General features: G+C 37.3%; 2 protein-coding genes across 3 annotated transcripts; both read left to right on the top strand.

Annotated features, from left to right (window-relative positions):
* The first annotated feature begins 719 nt into the window (after positions 1 to 719).
* On the top strand, positions 720 to 5,268 carry LOC143545200 (protein DA1-like). Of its 2 annotated transcripts, none has more exons than XM_077037127.1 (11): positions 720 to 867; positions 942 to 1,032; positions 2,479 to 2,698; positions 2,844 to 2,964; positions 3,041 to 3,124; positions 3,731 to 3,850; positions 3,942 to 4,154; positions 4,432 to 4,494; positions 4,619 to 4,737; positions 4,807 to 4,865; positions 4,960 to 5,268. In XM_077037127.1, the coding sequence occupies exons 1-11, from the start codon at positions 748 to 750 to the stop codon at positions 5,256 to 5,258; spliced, it is 1,509 nt and encodes a 502-aa protein (XP_076893242.1). In that variant the 5' UTR covers positions 720 to 747; the 3' UTR covers positions 5,259 to 5,268. The 2 variants fall into 2 exon arrangements, with proteins under 2 accessions (XP_076893242.1, XP_076893248.1); XM_077037133.1 differs by having other exon boundaries at positions 945 to 1,032.
* A 617-nt stretch (positions 5,269 to 5,885) lies between these two features.
* Positions 5,886 to 6,317, top strand: LOC143544773 (uncharacterized). The gene has a single exon (XM_077036791.1). It carries the CDS (start codon positions 5,886 to 5,888, stop codon positions 6,315 to 6,317), a length of 432 nt encoding a protein of 143 aa, XP_076892906.1.
* Positions 6,318 to 12,260: the final 5,943 nt, after the last annotated feature.

Below are 12,260 nucleotides of genomic sequence, written 5' to 3' on the forward strand. Positions count from 1 at the left end.
CGTGGCGCATATGTTATACGCCGCAACATATACGTCGCACATGTTGTAGTATACATATAGTTTGTCTGTTTCATTGTATTGTAACTCTCAAGCAATAAAAAATTCTCTCTTTCCTTTATTTCATATTTTTCTTTCATGTTATCATTTTATACGAGTGCACACGACCGGTAGAATAACGCTATCCATAGCACGTCAAAATCGATTAAAAATATTATTTGTTAAGGTCAAGAGAAACGAGTGTGTAGTCTACATTAGTTTATTGACTTTTCTTCGTTAGTTTGTTTCTTCCTTTCCTTCACATCTTCAGCAAAAGCCAACGCCGTGTTTAGGTTCGTGATTCTCAACGTCAAAACAATCAAATCAATCTCAAGAATCACGAACCTAAACCCGTTAATTCTCTCTTCTCAAAACCCCCTTTCATTCTTTAATCATAAACCCTTTAATTCTCATCGATTCTAATTGTAAGATCATAGACTCGATCACCTTTACTGTTTTAGTTCTTATAATATCTTTTAATTTTTGTAATAATCATTGATCGGATTATTGCTTTTGTGTATATGATTGTTTGGTACTTTAATTATATTAGTTTGTGCTTACAAGCTAAGATATTAATGTCTAATTATTAATATTGTTACAATCTTCATTGATTAATAGATTTATTATTAATAAGTGTCAGAATTTAATTGAGACAAAGGTTTATGTGCAGGTAGAGATTTATTGAATTTGTACAGATATTGATTACTTGTAATGGGTTGGCTTAGCAAATTTTTTAAAGGCTCCAATCATGAAGTTTCGGAAGGCGAATATAACTGGAGATATGAAGACAATAATATACCACCGTATGCGAATTATCCTTCTACATCTTGGGTAAACATTGTTATTGTTTCTTATTTATATTTTAATATTTGTCGAATGAATTTATTGACTGGCTAAATCTTTAGCAGGATCCACGGTCTGAGATGGACGATATAGACCGTGCAATCGCGATATCACTTGCAGAAGAAGAAGACGCGAGAGGAAAACATGTGATTAGTAAGTGATGCAATTAACTCACCCTTTTTTTTTGTGTGTTAATTTTGTGTTTCACAACATGCATTTAATGCTTAATCATTATTTAATATATTTACTCAATGGATATGATGAAATTAATAACAATAAGTGCCTTGCATAGAGACAAGTCAGACTTTTATAGATTCAAACAAGCGTTAATGAAATGGCTTGTATGCATCTTGAGTAGATTAATCCTCATGCTCGGGTTAATGTTTTAACTTTTAAGTGTATATTACAGTTAATATACTGTAAAAATGAAACAACTTCATAACCATTTACCTATTTAATTAGATGAGATGAATGGGATTTTAGGAATCTTACTTGTTTTGCTGCATTCCTAATGAAATTTAACGTTAGAATACTTAATGGACATGATTAAATATCACATGAACTTTCATGAACTACTTGTGAGTAGGATGTTCACTGTCCGGTTCGACCTGAGTTGATGAAAAGTCTGGGCCAAAAAGCTAACCATTATTTCGGGAAATGACAGACCAAACCGGCTGGGTGGGCTCTTCTGGCCGGATTTACTGGTTTGACTGTTTAACGGATTGGTGTTTGGATTTGGCTGTTTGAACCGATTTTTGTATCCTTTATTTTTTCTTTTTAAATCATGAGAGATGGTTCATAATTATAATACAGTACATATACGTTATCACATATTCCAAAAATGAAAAGGAACATTCAATGAACTGTTCGTTAACCATTTAGCAGGAAGTTCATTTATTTAGTAAACAAACGAACATGAGCAAAAAAATTTCATTTAGTTAAGTGTGCGAACATACACACATGTCTTGTCTGTTCGTAAATGTTCATTTATGTTTGTTTATTTATGTTCGTTTGTTCATTCTTTAGTATATTCATTTAAAATATTTTTGGCATGTTACAGCTTAGTTTTAATAACCTTTTAGGCCCAAAACATTGTTCTTTACTTTTAAGTGGTTTTCGCTCAGCTATATTTGTTCATCTATGTTCCGTAATGTTCGTTCGTTTACGTTCGTGAAACGTTCATATATACCGTTCATGAACGAAAATAAATGAACACGAACAAGAAAACCCTATTTGTTTATTGTTCTTGTCCGATCATTTGTTGGGTTAGAGTCAAACGAACACGAACGCGCACCATTTGTGTCCGTTCGGTTCCTTTACCAGCTGTAGATACACATTAAAGATTAAATGGACCAGTTCAAGTTCCAAACCAGGCAAAATCGTTAAACTAGCAAACTGCGTGAACCGAACAGTTTGGATCTTAAACTAGCCAAACAAGCCGAGTGCCGACTTGCTTCGGTTTGGGCGGTTCAGTCAGTTTCAACGGTTTTTAACATCCCTAATTGTGAGTGAGTAATAATATTACTTATTCTCTGTTATAATTCAAATATCTGCAGAAAGTTAAATGTATTTATTATTCTTTCTCAATCTGTTGGTTAGGTGATGATTTTCAACTGAAAGAAGATGAACAGCTTGCAAGGGCTTTACAAGAAAGTCTAAAAGTCGAGTCACCACCTAGAAATAGAATTGGAAATATAAATGGTAATGGAATTGGAATTGGAAACGGAAATGGAATTGGAATCGGAAGTGTCAATAGAAATGGAAATGGAAATGGAAATATGTATCAACCAATACCGTTCCCATATTCAACAGGATTCAGGTAATAATATGATTCCGTCTATTTCTTTATTTCAATTCCAAGCTTAAATTTTGTTATCTAACACTGTAATGAACTAATTTTCAATTCAAGTTCATATATCAAATTGTAAAGTTATTTTATTTTATTTTTTTTTTAATTATTTTAGGGTTTGTGCGGGTTGTAATTATGAGATTGGACATGGAAGATTCTTAAGTTGCATGGGTGCAGTTTGGCATCCGGAATGTTTCAGATGCCACGCGTGCAATCAACCAATTGCTGACTATGAGGTACTGAACTCATATATGATTACTTAGATACGTTCTAATGTTTTGTTGATGCTAATTATCGATTAATTTTATATAGTTTTCCATGTCGGGAAATTATCCTTATCACAAAGCTTGCTACAAGGAGCATTATCATCCTAAGTGTGACGTTTGCCAGCATTTTGTAAGTATCGTTTATCAGGAAAATACTCAGTTTTTTCTGTTAATTTTAGGCCTGTAAATGAACCAAACGTCAGTGAATCGTTCGTGAACTATTCGGCGGGGAGTTCGTTTTATTTAATAAACGAATGATCATGTACAAAATTTTTGTTCATTTGTTAAACGAGCGAAAACGAACACAAGTATGTTCGTTAGTTTATGTTCGATGAAAAATTGTTTTTTATGCTTGTTTATGCTCATTTAGTTATTTATGTGCATTTTTTTAAGCTCGTACCACCCACCACCACTTTGTCGAGTTTACAAATTTAAAATATCACCATTTAAACTTTGGTCTAGTTATATGATTTTTTAGGCCCAATAGATTGATGTTCATGTATACTTTCAATTGGTGTTCGCTCGGTTATGTTTGTTCGTCTATGTTCAGTTACTTCGTTCGTGAAGCCTTAATTTTTTATTTTTTTATACTATTAGCTAAAGACTATGAACACACTCATTTTCTTAATGAACGAACAAAAAACAAGAAAACCTGTTTGTGTTCAATTGTTTGTTCGATTAACGTTAAACGGACGAACTAGTTGATTTTAATTTAAAATTACACATCTTTTTACAGATCCTGACAAATGCTGCGGGACTTATTGAGTATCGGGCACATCCGTTCTGGGCTCAGAAATATTGCCCGTTTCATGAGCATGATGGGACTCCTAGGTGTTGTAGTTGTGAGCGAATGGAGGTAACACTGTAATGAATATATTTAATAATATATTTTATGTAATATTAAATTTGGGTATTAATATATTATAATGATTACCAATGATTTTCAGCCACGCGAAACAAGCTATGCGGCGCTTAATGACGGTCGGAAACTATGTTTGGAGTGTCTTGACTCATCGGTTATGGATACAAGCGAGTGTCAACCGTTGTATCTTGATATTCAAGCGTTTTATGAAAGTTTAAATATGAAAGTGGAACAAAAAATCCCTTTACTTTTGGTTGAGAGGCAAGCACTTAATGAGGCTATGGATGGAGAGAGGAATGTAAGTAAATCTTTTTTGGTAATCTGTATGTAATTAGGATCTGGAATTCCGGATCATTTCCGAACATTCAAATAATTTAAAAACTTTAAGCACTTCAAACAACCAATCATTTTATTTATTTATTTATTTTATATTTAATATTATTGAGGGTAGTTTTGTCATTTATTATATGTAACTTTTTTATTTTATTTTATATGTAATTAGGATCATATCATTTTATTTATTTATATATTTTATATGTAATAGTCTTCCTTGTTTTTACTTTTTTTTTGGTTAGGGTCATTACCACATGCCTGAGACACGTGGACTTTGCCTTTCCGAGGAGCAAACTATCAGCACAGTAAGTATTTGAAGCTGTTTATTTATTTATTATTATTATTATTATTATTATTATTATTATTATTATTATTATTATATCCATGGAATGATATTACAAAATTTGTTGAAACCTTATGTATTGGTAGGTTTTGAGAAGACCAAAAGGTGGGATGGGAAATCGGGTCCCAGATATGAGAACAGAACCATATAAGCTAACACGTCGATGTGAGGTTACAGCAATTCTCATTTTATATGGGCTTCCGAGGTATTGCTTTATCTGTAACGGGTCAATTTATCATTGTAATTATTAAATATTAAAACTTGCTGCATGCAGGTTGTTGACAGGGTCAATTTTAGCTCATGAAATGATGCATGCGTGGCTTCGACTACAAGGTTTGACCAGCAAAAGTCAAATAAGTTTTTATGCATTGAGATGAAAAAGATAAATAAGAAAATTAATTAACATTTTTATTTTTATTGTCGTAAGGTTATCGAACACTGAGTCAAGATGTTGAAGAAGGAATATGTCAAGTTTTAGCTCACATGTGGTTAAGGTCACAAATAGCTTTTATGTCGAATGGTGCCACATCATCTGCCACGCCATCAAGGCAAGGAAAAAGATCTCCATTTGACAAGAAGCTTGCAGAGTTCTTTAAACACCAGATTGAATCTGACATGTCGCCGGTTTATGGAAACGGTTTCAGAGCCGGTCATCAGGCTGTACTTAAATACGGACTTCCGAGTACCTTAGAACATATTCGGTTGACAGGGAGCTTTCCTTTCTAAATTTGGATCATTTTCGCGTTACATTTTTTGAATTTTTGTGTGTATATTTTGTCATAGTCAGATCTAGTCTTTACATTTTTTTGTGTAGGTTGTACAAACTATACCACTATTGAAACTACATTTAATAAAATCACTTATATTCTTTTTCTCATTTCTTTTTGGTAAAGAAATTGCAAGATGTTAGAATATTCGACCAAATTGGAAAACTTAAATCATGGAGCAACAGTTGGAGTCAAATATTGATTACTATAATTGGGGATTTCACAGGCTGTTCATAATCTTCTTCTTACCAATCTGTTGATTTAGTTTCCTTGTATAGGTCACTAATTTTTCTATATATTGTGTATAGTTTTCTCTTTGTAATATACTAGAATAATATATGAAATATTTCTCTGATTACCATCTGAATATGGTATCAGAGCACGTTTGATCCGGGAAATTCCAAACATCCTCAGCAAAGATAACTAACAATGAAGCCTTGGTCAGTCAAATCCCCGATGAATTAACGATGCAGATTGCTGCCTCCTTAGAAATGGTCTCGGAGCACAACAAAAAACAACTAACCCCGAGAATTTATCCCTGGGGATTAAACTCGGTGGTGACAACTATGCCCTATGGGCAACCCTGATGAAGAAAGCAATTGGAGGAAGGGGGAGAGGTTCTCACATTACAGGGGAGCCGGCACCTCCGTCTAAAACTGACAAAACATATACAAGGTGGGAACAAGATGATCAATGTGTTTTCACTTGGATAATCCAGAATCTTGAATCCAATTTGGTGAATAATGTCACACAATATCCCACTGCAAAAGCCCTCTGGGATGGGTTAGCCACCACGTACAGATCTGGAACAGATTCGTTACAGGTATTTGACCTTCATAAACGGGCTAATTCATTAAGGCAAGGGTCCGATACACTAGAAGACTTGTGGAACAAACTACAGAACATATGGATGTCTATAGATAGGCGAGATCCGAACCCTATGAAGGACCCAGAAGACATTCAGATCTACAATAAGAAGACTCAAGAACAAAGACTATCAATTTCTAACAGTGGTTGATGACAAGATGGAACCAGTCAAGAGAGATATTCTGAAAAAGGATCCACTTCCTTCGGTAGAATCAGCATATGCCACAATACGAAGGGAAGTGGCCAGGCTTAATATACTAAAATCGGGCCCTCCCGATAATGACTCGACTGAAATTGGAATGGGCTTGGCTGCCAAAGATTCCGCACAGAGGTTTAAATTCAGACCCAATGAGAAAGAAGATAAATCCAAGTTGTATTGCACTCACTGCAAGATGAAGAAACATACCAAAAAGTCATGCTTCAAACTGGTTCGCTATCCAAAATGGTGGGAGGACGGCCATAAGGAAAAAAATAACCAGCGTTCCAGATCTGATGTCAAAGGGGCTCCGGCTGCAAGTGGTGGTGAAGATCCCGCTGTAAAAGGGCAAGGAAGTAGCACCAGTTTTGGTGGAATGGCAGCAAACTCCGATGAAAAACCTGGAGGTAAAGGGTTTGAGAGTTACATCGCAAACCCCTCTCTTATTAATTTCAAATATTTCCCCCAGATGCTTCTTTCTTCGACAGGCTTGAAGGTTTTAACGAAACATATGAAAAGCACAAAGCCTGCCATGTTCACCGCAACTCCCAATCTAGGAAATCAGTGAACTGGATATTTGATTGTGGGGCTACTAACACCATGTCCTATGATCCTAAAGACTTTTGTGACATGTCTTCTCCAAAAAAGTCCCATATTGAGACTGCTAGTGGAGAAATGGTTGAAGTCAAAGGGGGAGGGTCAATTACTTTTTCGGAAAAAATGGAAATTAAAAATTGTTTATACATTCCTTCACTATCCTCAAAGTTATTATCTGTGAGTCAAGTGACAAAACAACTCAACTGTGTGGTGCTCATGTATCCAACTTTTTGCATTTTACAGGACATTCATACGAAGGAGATCATTGGGTGTGGTACTGAACGAGGAGGTCTCTACTATATTGATGAGGTAGTTCACAAGGGACATGCCATGCTTGCTCATGGAACAACTGAAAGGCAACTTTGGTTATGGCACTGGCGACTTGGTCATCCTTCTTTTAGCTATCTTAAAACTTTGTTTCCTAGTCTTTTTTTGAATAACTCCATTCATGAGAAATGTGAAACCTGCATTCTTGCAAAAAATCATAGGGTCTCATTCAATTAAAGTAATACTAGAGTTGAGTTTGTTTTTTTGTTAATCCATTCTGATGTTTGGGTCCAGCACCAAATTCCACTAATAGTCAGATCAGATACTTTGTTTTATTAGTGGATGATTTCTCAAGAATGAATTGGATATACTTCATGAAACATAACTTGGAAGTACCAGAAATCTTTATTTGTTTTTACGAAATGATTTTGACTCAATTTGGTAAAAAAATACTGATCCTTCATTCTGATAACGGAACAGAATTCGTTAACCAAACAATGGAAAATTTTTTTAAAGCAAATCGTCTTATCCATTAAACCACTTGTCCCAACACCCCTCAACAAAACGGCACCTCAGAACGTAAAAACCGTACGTTACTTGAAAAAACTCGTGCTATCATGATTGAATCTAGAGTCCCTCATTCTCTTTGGCCAGAATCTCTTGCTACAGCAACATATCTTGCAAATCGTCTCCCAACCCAAACCCTAGGAAATAAAACTCCATTGCAAGTGCTTGCCACCCAAGTAAAAGTTCTGTCTGTCATGACTTTACCACCTCGTGTCTTTGGTTGTTCGGTGTTTGTTCATATCCCCAAGACTAGTCGAAACAAATATAATCCATGTGCCGAAAAGTGTATCTTTGTTGGGTATGGTGCCCATGAAATGGGATATCGGAGCTACAATCCGGTTACTCATCGCATCCATGTCACCATGGATTGTGACTTCTTAGAATCTGATTACTTTTATGACCACCAATCTCGTGCTCAGGGGGAGAAAGTAAGTGAATCACTCGATTGGCTGCTATATGAAAGTTGCTCTAAGGATGTTCCAATAGAGTCGGTAGATGGCGCCACCGAACTCGCTTCTCCCAATACAATAGAGGCTGACGAGGCAGCTTACACCACCAATGATTCTCTCGAAGACGACGTCCAACAAGAGATGAATGCCACTGATACAACCAACGAATCAGCCGAAGAAAGTGTCCAACAAGAGGTAAACAATTTACAATGTCCAACGCTTCAGGGAGTCCATTCGTTGAACCCGAAACTTCAGTTCTTCCTCCAAGAAAAAGTAGAGGGGTTCCTCCTAAGCGGTATTCACCCGAATACGTTCTTCGTGCTTCTACGTATTTGGTAAAAACTAACAGGGAAGGAATGGCTAAGATTGCAAAGGCCTTTTCAGCTACTATCCTCTCTGAAAAAATTCCTAATACAGCCCAAGAAACTAAGAAGATGACCGAATGGCATGTGGCAATGAATACGGAAATGGAAGCTCTAAAAAGGAATGGTACGTGGGAGAAGTGTATGTTACCTCAAGGGAAGAAACCAGTCGGGTGTATATGGGTATTTAATATAAAATATAAATCCGATGGCACGATTGAGCGACACAAGGCAAGAATGGTTGCCAAAGGAGATACACAAACATATGGTATTGACTACTCTGAAACGTTCTCTCCGGTTGCAAAAATTGACACTATCAGAGTTTTATTTTCAATAGCCGCAAACAAATATTGGCCACTTCATCAATTTGATGTAAAGAATACTTTCTTACATGGAAACTTGAAAGAAGAGGTGTATATGGAAGCCCCACCAAGGTTCTCTGATGATTTTCAAGAAAATGAGGTATGTAAACTAAAGAAGGCATTATATGGGCTCAAACAGTCTCCGCGTGCATGGTTTGGGAGGTTTACAATGGCAATGAAACAATATGGCTACAAACAGAGTAATGGGGATCATACCTCGTTCTACAAAAGGAGAGGAAAATTGCTCACTTGTCTTGTAATATATGTCGACGACATGATTATAACGGGGAGTGACAAAGAAGAAATTAGCTCGCTTCGGAAAAACCTCTTCAAGGAGTTCGAAATGAAAGACCTCAGGGGATTGAATTATTTCCTAGGGATCGAGGTCCTTAGATCAAGAGAAGAGATGTATATCTCCCAAAGGAAATATATATTGGATTTATTAGCTGAAGTTGGCATGGTGGATTGCAAACCAAATGACACTCACATGGTTGTGAATCACAAACTAAAAATAATTGAAGGAGCCAAACCAGCGAATAATAACAACCCTCCAGAATCAACAAACTCAGATTCATCTTTATCAATTTCATCATTTACGCTTGCGTTTTTATTCAAATTCAAAAAAAAAAAAAAAAAAAAACAATTCGCAATTTGGGGTTTCTTCAAGTTGAATTTTGTTGTTCGTTGGAGGAATCTTCAATTTGAGGGTTATTGATTCTTGTTCTAGAAGCACAAACAGAATCCGATCTTCTGCAACTGTTCAACAACTGTTTGATCTGAAGAGTGTTGGCTCTGATCCGTCGCTCTTCGCATTTAATCTCCGATCCGTGGTGCTAGGGTTTTTTGTGATCTGAAACCCTAACTGTGGATAATTGGTGTGACTGCTTCTTGGTATAACGGCGGTTCAAGACCCGGTTTGGATCTGCAGAGTCTTCTTGGAATTCAAGGGTGATTCTGCAACTTTAAGTGAAAGTTGCAAGTCATTGTTTCTTTTGTTACTTTTCAAGAGTGACTTCGTTAGGAGTCATCAGTGGAGATTTCCCTCTGTGAGATCGTTCTTACTCTTTTACTTTACTTGTCTTTTATCATATTAGTTGCATATATTTAGCTGGTTCTTTGCTGGGTTTTCAGAAAACTTGGATTTAAAAAATACTATTACTATATTTGGATTAAAAAAAACCGGTTTATTTTCTGAACGACATCACTTTATACAAAATACATGGATTAACAAATAGCATATATTTAATAAGGATATTATTATTAGAAGTATTATTATTGTTACTATTATTATTATTATTATTGATTTGGTGTTCTATTGCTTGTGTTTGTGTGATTAGTTGCAACCATACAGCGTACGAACCATGACTATTACTTGAGACCATGTCCTGAAGAGAGGGGTGTAGGAAAGAGTAAAGATAGGGAGCGTATATTGCGTTTGGCTTCTTGGAATGTAGGAACATTAAATGGTAAGTTGCTAGAATTGGTAGATGTGCTTAAAAGACGTAGGGTTCAGATAGCATGCCTCCAGGAGACTAAGTGGAAAGGACATAGAGGGGCTGAGTGTAATGGGTATAAGTTGTGGTACTCGGGGTCTGATGGAGCTAGGAATAGAGTGGGGTTTCTAGTGGCTATGGAAATACACACTAGTGTGGTGGAGGTGATAAGACATAATGACAGGATTATGGTGTTGAAATTAGTACTAGGAGAGGAAGTAGTGGCAGTAGTCTCCGCCTACGCGCCTCATGTAGGCCTAGGGGATCAGGAAAAGAGAGAATTTTGGGATTGCCTAGACGCAGTGGTAGGGGGCATACCTAGGGGGAGAGGATTTGCATAGGAGGTGATTTTAATGGACACATTGGTAAGGCTAACGATGGTTTTCAAGCCGTACATGGGGGTTTCGGTTTTGGTGATAGGAATGAGACCGGAACAGATCTTCTAGAGTTTGCGGTGGCACATGACCTAGGTATTATAAATTCTTATTTTAGGAAACAAGATTCTCATTTAATCACTTTTAGCAGTGGCGGACGCGACACGCAAATTGACTACCTTTTGATGAGGCAAGGAGACCGACGTTGGTGGAAGGACTGCAAAGTCATACCTGGGGAGGCAGTTGTGACTCAACATCGACTACTAGTGACAGATATAGCCTTCAGAAATAAGCTGACTGTTCGAGAGAAGAAAGGTACACCGAGAATTCGATGGGGAAATTTGAAGGACGAAAATCTCCTACTGTTTAAGGATAAACTCATACCGCATACACGGGCTCGACTAAATGGGGACTCAACTCAGATATGGGAAGCTATGGAGACAAAGATCATCCAAGTAGCAAAGGAGACTCTCGGGGTCACAACAGGAAAGACAAGTGGGCATAAGGAGTCTTGGTGGTGGAATGACGCAGTGCAAGACAAGATAAGGGACAAACAAGGATGTTTTAGGGAGCTAATGAGGTGCACGAATGAGGAGGAGCGAGTGGAATTGAGGGACAACTACAAAACGGCCAAGATAGAGGCGAAGAAGGCAGTGGCGGAAGCAAAGAAGGCGGCCTTTAAACGGATGTATGAAACTCTAGAAACAAAAGAGGGGGAACATGCTATGTTTAAGATTGCCAAAGCCAGGGAGCGTAGAAGGCAAGATCTAGGACCGGTGAAGTTCATAAAGGATACAGATGGGCATGTACTGGTCAAGGAGCAGGACATCAAGCTAAGATGGCAAACCTACTTCCACAATCTTTTTAACAATGGGAGAGCTTACCAAGAAGAACATGACAACACAAACTTTCAACGACAACAATCGAATAACTGATACTGCCGACGGATCACACGAGAAGAGGTGAAGGATGCACTTAGGAGGATGGGAAGGTATAAGGCGGTTGGCCCAGACAACATACCCATCGAGGTGTGGAAGTGTCTGGGGGAGGAAGGAGTCATGTGGTTAACTTCTCTGTTCAATAGTATTCTCAAATCAGGTAAGATGCCAGACCAGTGGAGGAGCAGCGTTGTAGTTCCTATCTATAAGAACAAAGGAGACGCCCAATGTTGTGGTAACTACCGAGGAATCAAACTACTAAGTCATACTATGAAGCTATGAGAAAGAGTGATTGAGGTTAGACTTAGACGAGAAACTCAGGTTACGGTCAACCAATTTGGCTTCATGCCGGGGCGTTCCACCACAGAGGCAATACACCTTATAAGAAGATTAATGGAAAAGTATAGGGAGAAGAAGCGTGATCTACATATGGTGTTTATTGACCTAGAAAAGGCCTACGACAGTGTGCCACGACAGGTGCTCTGGGAG

This window comes from Bidens hawaiensis, unplaced genomic scaffold (genome assembly GCF_021521415.1).
Source record: "Bidens hawaiensis isolate Kalapana, Puna unplaced genomic scaffold, B.hawaiensis_p1.1 tig00000904_1, whole genome shotgun sequence".
NCBI lineage: Eukaryota > Viridiplantae > Streptophyta > Magnoliopsida > Asterales > Asteraceae > Bidens > Bidens hawaiensis.

Excerpts from the sequence above, each read along its gene's own strand:
- LOC143545200 (XM_077037127.1), top strand. The coding sequence starts at position 748 with ATGGGTTGGCTTAGCAAATTTTTTAAAGGCTCCAATCATGAAGTTTCG. Across the intron at positions 2,965-3,040 it reads AACCAATTGCTGACTATGAG|TTTTCCATGTCGGGAAATTA; the intron begins GTACTGAACTCA and ends AATTTTATATAG. Across the intron at positions 3,851-3,941 it reads GTAGTTGTGAGCGAATGGAG|CCACGCGAAACAAGCTATGC; the intron begins GTAACACTGTAA and ends AATGATTTTCAG.
- LOC143544773 (XM_077036791.1), top strand. The coding sequence starts at position 5,886 with ATGAAGAAAGCAATTGGAGGAAGGGGGAGAGGTTCTCACATTACAGGG.